Source organism: Lotus japonicus, chromosome 3 (assembly GCF_012489685.1).
Source record: "Lotus japonicus ecotype B-129 chromosome 3, LjGifu_v1.2".
NCBI classification, from domain to species: domain Eukaryota; kingdom Viridiplantae; phylum Streptophyta; class Magnoliopsida; order Fabales; family Fabaceae; genus Lotus; species Lotus japonicus.
The window spans coordinates 19,816,427-19,834,198 of NC_080043.1; the positions used below are offsets into that span (position 1 = coordinate 19,816,427).

The following is a 17,772-nucleotide window of genomic DNA, read 5'->3' on the forward strand; positions in this document are numbered from 1 at the left end:
AGTAATTACTTACACATATAAATGATGTATCTCAATTATGAGAATGTTTCATTTTATATAAAAAAAAAATAGCCTTTCCACTCCTCGTTCCCACATTGCTCCACTCCTCGTCCCCCCTCCTCGTCTTCACAGGACTAGGTCTCTACCTTACCCCCATCCCCCATCTCGCAACAGATCCCAAATATGTAATTAAAAATTTAAATAGAGTATATATATAATACATAAATTTATGCTATGAATTTAAAGACTATAAGTGGTAATGCAACCACAACAAATTCAACATAAATAGATGATAAAGTTCATCACACAATATGTGAATTCTACAAAATAAACTATTTGAAACAGTACAATATTCAACTCATCCAAAATGTGAAGTCTAACACCAAAATATTCTCTCGAGCATTCATTCTCCAACTCATCTTAAAATTGAAGTGTGTATCATAAAAAAACTCAATATTTTTAAGTGCATTATTGTATTTTCACTTGTATATACAGGGCAAAGACTCTGCAAGGCAGAAAGAGTAATTCTCATTCGCATCCTTAAACTCTTATTGTCCTCGTCCCTATCCTCATAGAGAAAAACTCCCTAAGGTAGGAGCCCCAAACGAGGCGGTTCCCACATGGATCATCATATTCAAGTGGAAAGTATCATCCATAGGGTTAAGATTAAAAAAAGTCACATGACATTTTTAAATGGTAATGTGGTCTATCACACGACTATTAAATTATTTTAATCTTGATGATTCATAGTACACCGGCCAAGTGGTGAGTACTGAGATAAATTCTTATATCTTACTTTTTTATGTATGTACTAATCTACAATTTACATGCCCGTTTGAGTTTTCGTTAGAAATGTTTGAATTAACGTAATTTTAATTACAAACACAATTTTTTTAATAAACGTGATTTCAACAAATTAAAGTGATTTTTGAAAAAATAAATATTATTTGAATGTATTAATCAAACTCACATTTGAAACTATATTCTTATTTTATTAACAAAGTTGTAGTATAAATTCAACCACAAAGGTGAAAAGGCTTAAAATTGTAAAGACAAAATGAAATGACTGATAAAGTATAACCATCTGAACATTTCATTCTAATCTGGATGGTAGTCACTTTTCCTTTTCTGCATAACAAAGAGAACAATCTGCATTATGTGAGCCCAAAGCCAAGTGTGAATGCTATAGCTAGCCACAAAATAAATATTAATCCCCGAGAATCTTGCCAAAGAAGAGAACATAAGACAACTTTTAATTTATGGTTAAAGATCGAGGAGGCCAAGAAAGAAAAAAAGTTTAACCAGCCACCCTTGCAAGAATTAATTAGGATTCTCCCCGGCAGCTTAAGAAAATTTAGTATACCCCAACTCAGTTTGAAAACACAGTGCAAATAATTACACAGCTCTGCAGTAGTTGTCGCACACCATATAACACAAGGCACTAACATTTACATTTGTTTCGGGCAACAGAGAGGGTTAACAAGCCAATGATGTCCAACAATAAATGAGGCCTAAAGCAAATTTTAAAGTGAGACTTTATTTGGGGCCTTTTTAACTTAGTATCTTGGTTTTTCGGGGTCTTTTTTACTTAGTAAAAAAGAAATTGAGGCCATTTTCACTTGGTAAAAAATATTAAATTTTGGAGGCCTAAAGCCCTTGCTTGGGTGGCTTTACCCTTGTGCCGGCCCTACGACAATCATACAAAGGAAACTGATTGTAAAGAGCTAGTGGATCTGTTATTGAAGCGTGATGAGATCAACTTTCATGTTCAAGCTACTCTCCTGCAAGATATCTGCAATCTTCTCGAACAAGGGTGGTGAGTGGAGCTCTGTTGATCCCGGGAAGTTAACTCCATTGCTGATTGGTTGGCAAAGCAAGGTTACAGAGAAAGAGCACACTAGAGCTTCAGTTGTTGGCCAGTCCTTCTCAAGAGCTTCAAGTGATGTTGCTCCAAGATTCCTTAGGAGCCCTTAGTTTTGTTTTTGTAATTTTTGCTCTGATGTAAAAAAAAAAAAAGGAAACTGAAAATAATTCACATCTGTTTACCTTTTTGAATTGCTACCTAGTGTGTTTGTCCACACATTTTTTTTTTGGTAGGTGGCGCTAAGAAAAGGAAAAAATAAGGCCTTAAAACAGGAACACCTAGGCTATCCGCCAACAAAAGAGGAGCAAGCTCCGCTGGAGACGATGTGAAAAGCACAGTCTGCACCGTAGACATGTCGGCACCAAGCTTGACCATGAAATCCGCTGGAGCATTCCCCTCCCTCAGGGTTTGTCCACACATATTTAAATGACTAAGACATTTTTCTATTTGTTTAAAAATGAAAATTTAAGTGTGAGTTAGAATTTTACATTAGTTAAAAATGACCGAGATAAAGATTTTATAAGAGTTGTGACCCATAAACACAATACCTTTAAATTTTGTGTAAAATTGTGGCGTTGGGTTTGCTTGGTGGACCTTAGTATTAGCCCATGGGCTCCCCATATCAAAGTCGATGGTGACGATCATCACTCCTGACACTCCGAAACCATACAAATATACTATAAAATACGTAAACAAACAAAGTAAAGTGACATGCCTATGAGTAATGATATATACACACCTCATCTTTTAAACACTTCATTTCCACCTATTTTTGTTTCTACCTCTCTCTTCTTATCATCTATCACATTTCATACTTTCTCTCTCTTACTTTTTCTTTTCTTCCTATCTCTCTCCTCCTCCGTCTCCTTCCACCTCATTTCAAAATGAGGTGTGAAGAAAACATTTTCCCATGCCTATTGGCCACTACCTATACAAAAATGCAAACACAATCATCAGAATCTCCCCGTATCACTCAATACCACTGGCGACGACCATGGCAATGATCTCATTGTTGAAGTAATCGTCCCCAATTCTTAAATATATCCAACACCCATCTACATCATCGTCGAGGTCAATCACATTTTCTTCCATCTCCAATTCCAATCCTTACTATTTATTTATATCACCAAAATGCTTCGCTTCCACTTCATCAAACTCACCTCTCTCTTCCCTCCCAAACCCTCACCATTTCCACTTCGATCACAAATGGGTTCGTTTTCCACTTCCACTTCCTCTTCCTCCAAGCTCCTGTTCCGCCAGCTTTTCGAGAAGGAATCGTCTACCTACACGTATCTTCTTGCTGATTCTTCACACCCTGATAAACCAGCACTTGTGAGTTGCTAATTTTCAAGCTTTTATTGGATTGGATGATGGGTTTGTTTTGTTTCTTATGATCAATGGGAATTTTTGTTTTTTTTGTTGTTGTTGGAAATTCAGTTGATTGACCCGGTTGATAGGACAGTGGATAGAGACTTGACACTTATTAAAGAGCTGGGTTTGAAGCTTGTTTATGCCATGAACACACATGTACATGCAGATCATGTCACTGGGACTGGCCAAATCAAGGTATGCAGATAGACCTGATATGGCTCTTTCAATTAAGTGAAATTTGTGAAAAACAGATTCTATTGGTGAGCAAGAAATTATGTATCTATTTTAATTTTACTTGAGGGAAGAAATTATGTATGCATCTTAATTGAATGAATGTTCAGATATGAAAACCACGGTAAAGCCAAAATCAACTGTGACAAAAGATTAAGGCAGTTGCTGCTGTATATACTGTGATTTTGGCTTCACCGTGGTTTTCAAATGTGCATCCAAACGTACACTTAGTTTAAAGTATATTTTGATGTTAAACCAGCTGATATTTGCATGTAGGTATATACCCTTTACTCAGTTCATTTAGAAACTTTTTCAATATTTGTTTCTACGAGCGGTGATAGCATTAGGCTTTGTTACTCTTTCTGAATACACTCTTTATTATTGGGTGAAATTCGTGTGGATTTCACTAAGTCATGTGAGTATGACTAAATGTTTGGTGGGATCTACATGCATTTCATCCGATATCAGCAAGTTTCTAAAAAGAATGTGCTAAAGGGTGTGTTTCTAGCATTTCTCTTGTTATTACTTTGCTTTGGTAGTAAATTAGCGTGTTTCTGTTATCCACTTGTTTTGTATAGGGAAAAGTTCCTGATGTAAAATCTGTTATTTCAAAAGCAAGTGGTGCAAAAGCAGATTTACATGTGGTGCCAGGCGATAAAATCCACTTTGGTAATCTTTTTCTTGAGGTAACTCTGCAGCTGCACACCTAGTTTGATGTTGACACTTATTTTGGTTATGTGATGCCTTGTAATCAGTGTCATAAATTGGTTTTCAACCAGTACTGTTTCCTAATGAGAGGAAATTCTGAAAGCCTCCTTGCTTTTCACTAAGCTTTAAACATGATTTGCTGCTCGGACTGCCTATTTGTTTACAGTGTTAGACAAATTTGATAATTGGGTCTGAAAAACTCTAAGATAAGGTGGACTCTGTTAAAATATCATTTAAGTGATGGCTATCAGTATTTCCAGATAATAAGAACTCTGATTAGTCAAGCAGATGGAGAGATCACAGAGATGTTTCTAGTTGCACCTTATTCTCATACTAAATAGTGAAATTGTTGCAAGCTGGCTCATTATGGCTGTAATCTTGTCCAAAAAAATTGAAGGGAAAATCATGGATAACGTCACCTTATTTTATTGTAAATGAAATATAGATTTTGGTTTTATTATACTAACATATATTTGGGATATTGAAAAGAATGATCCAGGCAAAGTACCTGTAGTCCCTGTTTAAGGGTTCCTCTTCAAGAATCTTTTCTTTTCGTTTATTTATTAAATAGATCTCATTTTCTCTTTCGTGGATAGGTGTGGATGGCTCATGTAATGGTTTATTGTACTATCTACTGTGTAAAACATATTATTGTTTTTATAACTTTATTCATGTAGGTTCGTGCAACTCCTGGTCATACTGCGGGTTGCATTACCTATGTTACAGGAGATGGACCTGATCAACCTCAACCTAGGATGGCATTCACTGGAGATGTCCTATTAATACGTGCATGTGGAAGGACAGACTTTCAGGTATGTATCAGTTACTGCTTCTAAAAGGTATTCATACTTGTATCTACACAAAGGATATGCTAGCTCAATGTTATAGAAGGATATGGGGCTGGGTTTTGGTCTTGCTGGCGAATTTCTAGTATCATCTCAAAGTTATTTTATGGTATCTGATTTCCAATTAATCATTATGCAGGGTGGGAGTTCAGAGCAGCTTTACAAATCAATCCATTCACAGGCATGAACTGTGTATTATGTTAAATAGCAATTAAAAAGAACGTAAAGAGATAAGATGTCTCTGGTTTATTGAATTTGGGTATTAATAATTAATCACTCTGCCATGTCTTTTTTGGTAACAGATTTTCACACTGCCGAAGGACACATTGATCTATCCAGCTCATGATTACAAGGGATTCACTGTAAGGAGACCTTTAAGCTTTTTGCTTGCCTAATTATATAGTTTCTTATGTACAATTGCTGAATTTAGGTTAGCACTGTTGGAGAGGAGCTGCAATATAATCCACGCCTAACAAAGGATGAGGTAATGTTTAATGACATCCGTAATTTATAGCTCGATCTGCCAATTGTAACTATGGTTATAAATTTGTAGAAAGGACTCAGAGACCCTAATGGGAGTTTATATATGTGATTATCATTTAGAATGCTCACAATACAACCCAGTTTACAGCAAAATTGATGTGCCATGACCTGTAATAGCAAGTAGCTAAGATCTTGACAAATATAATAGAAAGAACATTACATGACTTTGGATTGGAAGATAAAACTAGGTCTTAATTCAATAAATGAACTATCATTCATCAGCTATCTGCTAGGAGACTGTTTTGTCAATTATGTTCATGAAATATGAAGGAGGAATTTTATCTTTCACTTTTATTTCTGCAATAAGTCTTCTAATTGTTGTGAGACCCCTTCTATTTATATACTACTGCTGCTTAACTCCAACTTTAGTTGTATCTCACAATTGGAAATGATGGTGTCTCTTTTCCAGGAAACTTTCAAGAACATCATGGCAAGTAAGTGATAGCTAAATTTTATTAAAGCTTGTCAAATTAATTTTTTCTTTTGTGAATGATTCTTTGGTTCATCCATTTTTGCAATCAAGTTCTGGCAAACACATATGCTTATGCTCCCTTTGGTTTGTACAACAGATCTTAACCTGTCATATCCAAAAATGATCGACGTAGCTGTCCCAGCTAATTTGGTTTGCGGAATCCAATCCGAAACAAACTGAGCTTTTACAAGTCTTGTCTGATAGTCAATACAGTGATGTTATTCTTATACCCTTTGCAAGTAAAGGAAAAGGAAAATGTTATTTTCCCTTTGAGTTGAAGAGAAACATGCAAATGTAAATAAATAAATTGATTATTGTGGGGGCATCAATATAATCTATAATTAGATTCCATCGATTGTGCTTTGCACTGTTTGCTGGTTAAAGATGATGTAGTTTCTTAAAAGTTCGTAGGATAAAACCAAGATAGCAATGAACTTAGTGTATCGTTCGTTGTGTTAGAAATTGTTCGAGTACAGAATTGCGGTACCTGATTGTGTGACGTAGCTAGGCAAGAGTTGTATGGCTTCATTGGCTTGTATCCTGGAATGCTCCTTGTTAAGTGTTACCTTCTTGTATCCAGTGATCTGTTGAGTACCTGTAATGCACAACAAAACTCAAGTCAACACAGGTGTTTATTGATTTTTTGTCGGGCAAATAAATGGAATCTAAGGATCAATCTTGGAATTGGATTCAGAGCCCTCAAGGCTGCACAAACATACACTTAGTGCTCTGGGGTAGCTGTTTGTCTCATGTGCGGAATTATAGCTTGTAGGATTTTTCGAGTAATGGACTGTGAACCTTTACTCAGTCAATCTAGGTCCTATAGGTAGAGGAAAATATTAACTACTTTCTAAATACTAGTTTACATTGATCCTAATCATGCCCTTCGATACGAGAAACTACTTGAAATTGTCGGTCTTCGTGCGTTCATATGCTTAACTTCTTGTAACATATTCTAACCGCATGACTGGAAGAGAACTTTGATTCGCTCGGCAAGCTGGCGGGCGACGTGCTTATCTTGTGTGACAACACTATAAAGCGAGTGGCTATAGGGGGTTGATGTGTGACAACATTACAAAGAAAGTGACGCTTTCATTTAACATGTTATGGTCTCAACGCGCTTTTTCTTTACCTTGCTTTTAGACCTTGCTTGCTTTAGTCCTACTATCACTGGCTCTTGAAATCTTAGACTATCTTAACTACAACTAGAAAAGGTAATTTCCAATTGATTTTAATGTTACCTCTATGTTTTGGGCAACCGATCTAGTTAGTTCATCCCTCACTGATGGAAGCCCCTGCGGTTGTTCAGTTGCGTACTCCCCATTCGCGTATCTCACACTCCCAAAGAATTTTTTTTAATATTTCATTTTTCTTTCTACCATAGCATAGGTCGGCGAAGGCAAGCATACACTGTATCGAGAATCCTAGCCGCAGGGGTCGGGCCTTATGTTAATGTTACTTGCAGTCCATCTTGGTTAGGTGCAATGTGCTACATTCTGTGGTGGAAGGGGTGGCTTCCAGATGGGGGGCTAGGGCTGGTTTGTTACCTATGTTGTATCTGGGCTCTATGGTTGGGGACAATCCACGAAGACGGAGGTACTGGGAGTAGGTGATTGAGAGGATGTGTGTTAAGTTGGAAGGTTCCTGATGCTCAGTGGGGGATGGTTTTAGTGCGAGGTGTGATTAGTTTTTGTCCCCTTGTACCATATGGCGATCTTCAAGGCGCCAATTGGGGTTGTCTCTGAAATGGAAAAGCTTATGCGTGGCTTTCTTCGGGGTCGTGCAGGCGGGGGAGAAGGATTCTTGGATTGCATGGGAGCAAGTTTATAAGGGGAGTGTCATAGGAGGACTGGATCTGGGTTTCTTGGCTTGGAGGAATAAGGCTCTCATGTTGAAGTGGGCATAGAGGTTTGGAACGGAATTGCAGGCTCTGTGGGGAGTCGAAATATGGCATTGATGACCAATTTTTGGTTCTGCACTTGCTACAGTTTCAACACAGGGCTTGCTCGCTCTATTTTGGTGGGGGACTTTTTCCAAGTAATGTAGGAGGATGTTGTGATGGGGTGGGCGTTCAAAAACTAGTGTTTGTGCTCGGTGGGGACTGGGCACCAGGTGAGGCTTTGGCGGGATCCTTAGGTGTCCATGATCTCGTTGTAGCCGTTATTTCCTCGGGTTTTTGCGTTGGCTAGTAATAAAAAAGAGATAATAGCGGTGGGAAGGGAGTGGCGGGATGGTTCGTCGAGTTGGATCTTTGTCTTTCGTAGGCCCTCCTTTGATTGGGAAATTACAGTGTATGATGAATTTATGGAAAGGATTGGGGACGTCGTACCTAGCCTGGATGGGGATTCGTTGTCATGGGTAGGCGATGCGAATGGTATCTTCATCGTCAAGGAGGTCTCCAAGGTTGTTGAGTTAAAGGTATTGGGGCCACCATTATGAGTGGCTCTGGCAAAGGTGAAGAGGATTGTACCGCCCAAAATGGCTTTGTTTATGTGTCAAGCAGTGGAGGGGAAGATTGTTGTGTTAATAAACTTGCAGAACATGGTAATTAGTGTAGAAACAGGGGTGAGCTGTGTTCTATATGGTGCTACTACAGAGACTGTGTCTCATCTCTTGTGTCATTGTCGAGTAGTGGTGCAGTTGAGGAGTAGGGTTGTGGGCCGTAACGGGCGGGCATGGTGTGTGCCAGAGAACTTGTGCGAGTTGTTAATGGAGTGGGATGAATTGTGTGTAATGTCTGACAAGGCGTTGTGGCCTTTGGTTCTGTATGCTCTGTGTTGGTCCTTGTGGTTGGGAAGGAATGGGGTAATCTTTAGCAATGAGGAGACAACAGTGGAGGGTTTTTGTGGACTTGCATATTCTCTATGTTTTCTAGTGGGCTAAGGCCATGTAGAAGGATCTTCCGTTTTCTGCAACTGATTTTGCACAGAATTTCACTTCTGTGAGGGTTATGCCACGAGTGGTGAGGAAGAGGTGTGTGTCATGGGAGTCACCGCCGATTGGGTATCTTAAGTGGAAGGTGGATGGCTCGTGCGTGAGGGTCATGGGGCTAGGACAGGTGGGTGGGGTGTGCTGCATGATCACAATGGGAATATTTGTGGTTTTTTTCTCCAAATCTATGGGTATCCTTTGGGCCTTTGAAGCGGAGGTTAAGCGATTCGTCTTGCATTGGGGTGATGAATGTTATTATTGAAACTGATTCTGTGCATTCTGTAGGTTGGGTTTCTTCAAATTCATATCGGCCTTAGAAACTCTTAAATGATTTGCATATGATAGATTTCCTTAGTAAGGAGGTTGGGTGTGATGGAGTTTTCATAGTTATAGGGAGGCTAATTCGGCAGCGGAATTTGGCCAAAAGTGGGCGTGATAGGGGATGTACCTTTATGGAAATGGAATTTTGTAGGTAATGTGTGTTGCTCTTAGTTGAGAGGGATGTTTCATCTTTTTTTTTTTAGTTACAAATGGAAGATAAACAAAGAAACAAATTAATCTAAAACATTCTGGAAGAGCAAGGACACAACAAGCGCTAGAGGCAATCTCCACACCCGCCAGCTGCAGCTAACTCGAGTCGCATACTTGGCTAAGGCGTTTGCTACCATGTTCCGCTCCCTAGGAATACAACGCACTGAAACATTCCAGCTACGATGGAGAAGCTCACAGATTTGTTGAATCATGTCCCGATGCCAAAATTGATTCACATCCCTTGACCCTGTAACCACATCAACCAACTCTGCACAATCTGAAAAGCAAACCATGCTTCGATAACCCAGGTCCCACACATGCCGCAACCCCTCAAGGAGAGCTCGAGCTTCTGCCAGGAATGCATCACCAACTCCAAATGACCCTGCAAACCCAGATAACCACCGTCCCTCCTGATCACGGACCACCCCGCCATCGCCAACAACATTCGATCCCGGAATCATACTCCCGTCTATGCATAACTCCACCGCCCCTACCTCAATGTCCTTGTGTCCCATATGTGCTTCCCCTCCAGTCTTAATCAACTTCAAGCGCCCTCATCTTTGGAACTCAACCACTGCAATCTGCACTTTACGGAGCACCACTGCCATTGTCCACGGTTGGGGTTCAAAGATAGCATTATTTCTCCATGTCCATAAAGTCCACATCACTGCACAAGCCAAGGCATGATCCGCAAGTTGCAAGTTAGAAACCAGCCATGGACGCAGTGTTGTGGCTGTTGAAACCGATGGCAGCAGGGCTCGGAAATGACTCCACACTTGCTGAGCAACTGGACACGAACGCAGGATGTGGTCTACATCCTCAACCTGAGCACCACATCGGCCAGAAGAGCAGAAGGTGCCAAATTACACCTCTGTCTTCGTTGATTCGTCGGTAGTGCTTCCCTCACCGCCAGCCATAAGAAGAATCTGACCTTCTCTGGAGCTTGACACTTCCAAATCAACTTCCAAACGCGCGATGATGAAGTGACATTCCCGGTGAGGAGTGCATATGCTGATGAAGTCGAGTACCTTCCATTGTTCTCACCCCTTCAATAATATGTTTTCATATTGAAAAAAAAATGTATTTTAGTATTAATTAGATTTAATTATTAATAATATTTATGTATAAATATTTCTTATATTTAATTTTAATATTTAATATTTATCCTAAATTTTTCATATTATATCTATTTAATTTTTCTTGAAAAAAATATATATAAATATTATTAAGAAATACTTAATATTATAAAAATTATTATTATTTAATTTTAACTATAAAATTTTATTAATAACTAATTAAAGTAAATTTTAGTCACTATTATTATTATTTAAAGTATTTCCTCAAGTTACGATTAATATGGAAAATTAAAAAAGTTTAGAATTAGTAATTAATTAATATAATAACTATTATAAAAAGGTTATTCATAACTATTTAATAATTTTTTTAAAGCAAAATTTGTATAGAAAGAAACATGGTGTCGGGAACAAGCTTCCCGAATGTGAAGGTCGAATCAAATATTACTATTGATTATTATTATCATAATTATTTTTAATTTCATTTCCCAAGTTATCATGAATAATGAGAAAATTATCAAATGTTTTACAGTCAGTATTAAATATAATGAATAATATTAAAAATTTAATAATATCAAACTAATATTATTTTTAATTAGAAGGGTAAGTAAATTTTACCTTTACTTATTATTATCATTATTTTTTAAATTGTTTTCTTAAGTTGTCACTAATAATTAAAATTTAGAATCATAATAATAATAATAATAATTAATAATAATTATTATTATTATTATTTCTGAAGAAAAAAATTATTATTATTACTATTTTGAAATATGAAAAACTAAAGTTTTTTTACCATCCCTAATTTATATAATGATAATGCAAAACTTTATTAATAACTAATTAATATTGTTATTAATGTATAAGTCAAGTCAATTTTACTTAATATAATTATATTGATATTGATATTGATGAATGATTGATTTTAGGATGTAGCATTGATTATGGCTAAAAATGGAAATTTTTATCATGTAATGTATTTAATGTAAAGATCAAGTCTCTTTTTTACGTATATGTTGATTGATTGATTAAATATTAGATTAGATTATAGATTAAAGGTATGTATTGTTAGTGTAAACATTACTTACACAGTCATCCAATTAAATTTCGCCAAATCAGAAAATATATTTTTCTTTAATTAAAATTTAAAATAAAAGTAATTGTTCCTCTAACGTGACATACTGCGATTAATTGTAAATGTAAAAATGTTTTACACTAATAGTGCATATCAGTTAAACTCGATTATTATATATAATCAATCACTAATTGATACTTATATTAATGTAAATGATAAGAATATTATTCCATATCATTAGCTTCTCAAAAGAAGTAAAAATAATAAAGTAAATATGTTTTAAAATGCCTCCTAAACCAAACAAGCAAAGGTTATTCCCCCTCATTTCCATCCCTTATCTTCATTTAAATATCGCTTCTCTTATTTTTCTTTTCAAAAAAAAAACATTTCCCCTCCACTCCTTTGACCAAACACACCCTAAGGCAATGCAAAATTCATTTGGTCAACTAACTCATGACAAAACGACAGTGATTTCTGTTGAAAATGGAGTGTTTTGTTTGAAGAAACAAAAAGAACTTTTAACTAGTGTAGGAACGATGAATAGCAATAACAAAATTTGTTTCACGAAACATTAAATTAAAAAATAGAAGCAAAATGTCAAAGTGCACTGACAGGTGGCGGTGGCTATGGAATAAGCGTTACACGCAAAACCCAATGTTGGTCGTGTCTTACATCATCAGTATTTACTTCCATCGCTTACTTTCCCATTCCTATTTCACTCCTCGTTCAATTGCATTTCTCTTCTGTTTCACTCTGCTATCCCTACCTCTGCATCTCACGACTCAGGTATGTTCATCGTGCTCCTTTTCTTCATTATTTGTTTGCTTGATTTCATGTATGATTTGTGGCTTTTATAGTTGCTGGTAATACTGAATTTCATTTCAATAGTTTTTGTTGAAATATAATTAATTTTTATAGGAATCTAGAAATTCTGAAATGCAGTGAATGATAGAAAGTAAAAAGTTTCTGCCTTTCTTTGTTTTCTGAGGTTCGGTGTTGGGGGTGGAGTGGGGTTTTTTATGGGAGGGTTATAGGTGTTTTTGTGGGTTTCTTTTGCTCATGAATTGTGATAGAATCAAAATTTGTGGCCAACAAAAACTATGTGTCTCTATGTGTGTGTTTAGGAGAATTTGAAAATTCATGGTTTCTTGTCAATAGGGTTTATAATAAGTATCTAGTATGCAAATTTTTCCATTTGAAGAGATGTTGTTTTGGAGTAGATTTTTGATGGCTTAAATTAACAAAAATATACTAGTATCTAGCCTCTTATTGGAGTGAATGATAGAAAGTAAAAAAGTTTCTGCCTTTCTTTCTTTTCTGAGGTTCGGTGCTGGGGGTGGAGTGAAGTTTTTGATAAGAGGGTTATAGGTGTTATTGTGGGTTTCTTTTGCTCATGAATTGTGATAGAATCAAAATTTGTGGCCAACAAAAACTTTGTGCCTCTATGTGTGTGTTTAGGAGAATTTGAAAATTCATAATTTCTTGTCAATAAGGTTTATAATAAGTATCTAGTCTGCAATTTTTTTCCATTTGAAGAGATGTTGTTTTGGAGTAGATTTTGATGACTTAAATGAACAAAAATATATTAGTATCTAGCCTCTTATTGGAGTGAATGATAGAAAGTAATAAAGTTTTTGCCTTTCTTTCTTTTCTGATGTTCGGTGCTGGGGGTGGAGTGGGGTTTTTGGTGGGAGGGTTATAGGTGTTATTGTGGGTTTCTTTTGCTCATGAATTGTGATAGAATCAAAATTTGTGGCAAACAAAAACTTTGTGTCTCTATGTGTATGTTTAGGAGAATTTGAAAATTCATGGTTTCTTGTCAATAGGGTTTATAATAAGTATATATCTAGTATGCAAATTTTTTCCATTTAAAGAGATGTCTTTTTGGAGTAGATTTTGATGGCTTAAATGAACAAAAATATATTAGTATCTAGCCTCTTATTGGAGTGAATGATAGAAAGTAAAAAAGTTTCTACCTTTCTTTCTTTTCTGAGGTTCGGCGTTGGGGGTGGAGTGGGGTTTTTGATGGGAGGGTTATAGGTGTTATTGTGGGTTTCTTTTGCTCATGAATTGTGATAGAATCAAAATTTGTGGCAAACAAAAACTGTGTGTCTCTATGTGTGTGTTTAGGAGAATTTGAAAATTCATGGTTTCTTGTGAATAGGGTTTATAATAAGTATCTAGTCTGCAATTTTTTTCCATTTGAAGAGATGTTGTTTTGGAGTAGATTTTGATGGCTTAAATGAACAAAAATATATTAGTATCTAGCCTCTTATTGGAGTGAATGATAGAAAGTGATAAAGTTTCTGCCTTTCTTTCTTTTCTGAGGTTCGGTGTTGGGGGTGGAGTGGGGTTTTTGATGGGAGGGTTAAAGGTGTTATTGTGGATTTCTTTTGCTCATGAATTGTTATAGAATCAAAATTTGTGGCAAATAAAAACTTTGTGTCTCTATGTGTGTGTTTAGGAGAATTTGAAAATTCATAGTTTCTTGTCAATAGAGTTTATAATAAGTATCTAGTATGCAAATTTTTCCATTTGGAGTAGATTTTGATGGCTTAAATGAACAAAAATATACTAGTATCTAGCCTCTTATTTTAGTGAGTGATAGAAAGTAAAAAAATATCTGCCTTTCTTTTCTGAGGTTCGGTGCTGTTCTAGGGGTGGAGTGGGGTTTTTTATGGGAGTGTTATAGGTGTTATTGTGGGTTTATTTTTCTCATGAATTGTGATAGAGTCAATATTTGTGGCCAAGAAAAACTTTGTCTCTTTGTGTAGAAGAATTTGAAAATTCATGGTTTCTTGTCAATAGGGTTTATAATAAGTATCTAGTTCGCAAATTTTTCCATTTGAAGAGATGTTATTTTGGAGTAGATTTTGATGGCTTAAATGAACAAAAAAATATATTTGTATCCAGCCTCTTATTGGGTTGTACGTATAACAAACTAGGAAAAGGGAATGCTTCAGTGATATTTGAGAACCTCTTATTGGGTTCCTCGCAATGGCATCGTGCATCTGCTCATGATATTTGAGAACCCACACTAAGTATATAGAGAACCAAGTCTCTCTCTAGGGAGAGACCACAAACTCTAAGATAGACTTGGGAAGCCTCCTTACAATAAAAGTCGTCCTTTTTAAATGTAGGTTTGTAGGCATCATGGACTGTTTGTTGGGTTTGACAGGAAAAAAAATATTTTAGGACATGAATGAGGAAGGCAGAGGGAATGTGAACGGATGAAGTGAAGGTAAGAGATTTGACAAAAACAAGATGAAGGGGGTGAAGTTATGGTTGCATGGGCCTCTGAATCTCTGGTCTTCTTGTCTTTTTTTTTTTTATTGTAGGGTTAATGGAACAAAGCCTTAGAAATACACCGACCAAAATATACTTGAGTTCCATTCCCTTTCCTGGTGTTTGAAAACACTGCATTACTTTCATATAAAGATTGTGGTTTGTAATGATTTTTCCTGTTCCTTGTGTCATTTCTTGTTGCCTAGATCATATATTATACACTTTTACTAATAATATGGAATTAATTTCTATATGGGTTCGTTGTGTTTATATGTTTACTTCATAAATTTGTTTTTTAACTTATTCAAGAGGGTGGCAAAGCAAACTGGTGATCATTGATAATTCTTGATAGATTTTCTCTATTGCCAAATAAATGTAACATTCAAATATAATCTGAGTACGGGATTATGTATTTGGTTGATTGGAGGTTTTAAAATTGGTGATTACTTTGTAAGTAGTTTAGTTCAATAGTTGGTTGTTCATTTTGTGATTCAATTTCTTTCTTTGTATCAACACATTACGTATCCCTTTCTCTTTTATAGGTTTGGTGTCATTTGAAACGTATTAGAGGATGGACTCATCTGAGGGGTTAAAAAAGAAGCCAGACACTATTTTTGTGTATGAAAGAAGAAGAAAAGGCACTAACTCTAAAAAAAGATTGTCGCTGCTGTACAGTAAAATAGCAAATCTCAATCAAGTCAGTACCTTACCTTCAGAATCTTCTGTGGCTAAAAATGATGGATCACGTGAAATTGGAGATGATGGCGTAAGTTTTATTTTACTTTGCTTGTATCTGCAGAATGATCTTTACAAGTTAACATGATCCATTCTAGAATTTAGTTTCTTGGTATTTTTTTTCCTTTATTGATATGTTGAAGTTTCCTATGATTATCAAGTCATATACATTCTAGTCTTATCTAGTATGAACCCAATGTATGCAAAATATACATATATCTTTTGCATAGAGCTGAATATTATTAATGTTACAATCAGATTGTTTTCACCCCAAAAAGTTGTACAATCAAAGTTCTATAATTGATCTCTGCCTTAAAAACATAATATACCTGCAGAGTTACTTTGAATGCGAGCTGTGCAATGATGGAGGAGAATTGCTCTGCTGTGATGCTTGCCCTCGAACTTATCACTTGGAATGCCTTGGTCTTAAAGTATGCTTTACTTTTGTTTTGTAATTAGAGCATTCTCTTATTTTTCATTGATCTCCAAGTATGCTTATATTATTTTTTATTCTACTTGAAGTCTGTTCCTCCTGAAAAAGAATGGCTATGCCCAAACTGCTCTGAGCTTTCAATGCCCAAGAAACATTTGAAGAGCTCCAAAAAAGACATCTCATCTAAGAAAGTCAAAGCTGGTTCTTGCTCCTCAGGATCAAAGAACAAGAAGCAATCAAATTAAGCAATCGATGGTAATTTGGTACGCTTAACGACCTTTGACCCCCTTTAATTTTAGCTCTAGATGAAATTTATAGGCTATTGTGCATTTTTTTTATTACTTTTTTGCGTTTTTATTTTGAGCAATAAATCTTGTAGAACTCCCTCCTCATTTTTATTTTTTTGTAAAAAAAAGTCAAGTCAAGGGGCTTGTTTGATTGTGGTCTAGTTTTTTTTAGGAAAACAATTTGCAAATCAGTTTTTAAAATTTGTTTTTGAGAAGGAAGTAATTAAAATATATATTTGATAATTCTTTTTTTAATAAATGTTTTAAGAACGAAAATAAATAAATAAATTTCTTGGTAAATTTGTTTAGAAACATGTTTTGGAAATTTTTTTTGACAGTATGTTTTGGAAATTATACATTAGAAAAATTATTGACTGTATATTTTTTTTTATGAATTTCTTAAATTTAAAGAGGTAACTTAAATTTACTCTATATCTTTCAAAATTTCAATTTTATGAAAAATTAATCAAATGTGTATTTTTTTTAATTTGAAGTTTTTTTTAACGATACTTCTAATTTCAAGTTGAAAAAATATATATATTTATTAAATTTTACTATACACATTTAAATAATAATAGATGAGTAAATAGTAAAAATAATAATTACGTTACATGTAATATATATCTAATAACTTTTTAAAAAAATTATATAGATGTAATAAATTATAATATGTAAAAAACATCAACCCCATAATTACCATTTATATAAATAATAATAAATAATATTTTATAGTTAAATCGATCCAACTCCTTAACATATAAACCTGATAAATAATCACCGAAAAGTACTTCATCCACTTTCCAAATGTTCTCTAACTTTACCTTGTTTTGAGTCTAATATTTTGCAGGAAATTAAAAAATATATCTTATTTTATCCACTTCTTCCTTTATTTATCCATGTACCCCATATACATGTGTATATACAGGGGAAATATCTAGTGAGAACATGAGAAATAGATGGTCAAAATAGTCAAAATTAACTCCCTTTTACTCTCAGCTAATACATTACCCCTAACACATGCATATACTTGCATCGAGACACACATAAATATGCATATACTTTAGACATTGCGTGTGTTGGTGTTTCTGTGTCGATGCTATATAGATGCTCAGTCGAATACAAATCATGGAGAGAGTTTCTAATAAGTTTTGTTTCTGATGCTAACAGGTTGGAAAGGAGATTGTGGGGTCATCCTTGTTCTTATGTGGGCTGCGAATGTTTAAGTTGGTGTATTAAATTTTTAGCTTGTTCTTGTGAAATTAAGACTCTGAACATCTGTTGGTTGAGGTATCTAAAACTTGGTGATATTTAAGTTTTTAAACTATTGCTTACAGTCTCTTCTGGTGTAATACTTTAAGGAAGATTTTAAATAATTTCTGTTGAACTTC

The 17,772-nt window shown here is 35.3% G+C and overlaps 2 protein-coding genes across 3 annotated transcripts; both read left to right on the top strand.

The window, feature by feature from the left end:
• Positions 1–2,820: 2,820 nt before the first annotated feature.
• On the top strand, positions 2,821–6,385 carry LOC130748080 (persulfide dioxygenase ETHE1 homolog, mitochondrial-like). The gene is made up of 9 exons (XM_057601175.1): positions 2,821–3,196; positions 3,302–3,430; positions 4,045–4,152; positions 4,852–4,986; positions 5,159–5,200; positions 5,322–5,381; positions 5,450–5,503; positions 5,972–5,996; positions 6,132–6,385. Exons 1-9 carry the CDS (start codon positions 2,996–2,998, stop codon positions 6,212–6,214), a joined length of 837 nt encoding a protein of 278 aa, XP_057457158.1. The 5' UTR covers positions 2,821–2,995; the 3' UTR covers positions 6,215–6,385.
• A 9,074-nt stretch (positions 6,386–15,459) lies between these two features.
• Positions 15,460–17,772, top strand: LOC130749097 (uncharacterized). Of its 2 annotated transcripts, none has more exons than XM_057602384.1 (4): positions 15,460–15,695; positions 16,000–16,095; positions 16,187–16,360; positions 17,552–17,772. In XM_057602384.1, the coding sequence occupies exons 1-3, from the start codon at positions 15,501–15,503 to the stop codon at positions 16,340–16,342; spliced, it is 447 nt and encodes a 148-aa protein (XP_057458367.1). In that variant the 5' UTR covers positions 15,460–15,500; the 3' UTR covers positions 16,343–16,360; positions 17,552–17,772. The 2 variants fall into 2 exon arrangements, with proteins under 2 accessions (XP_057458367.1, XP_057458368.1); XM_057602385.1 differs by having other exon boundaries at positions 16,187–16,352.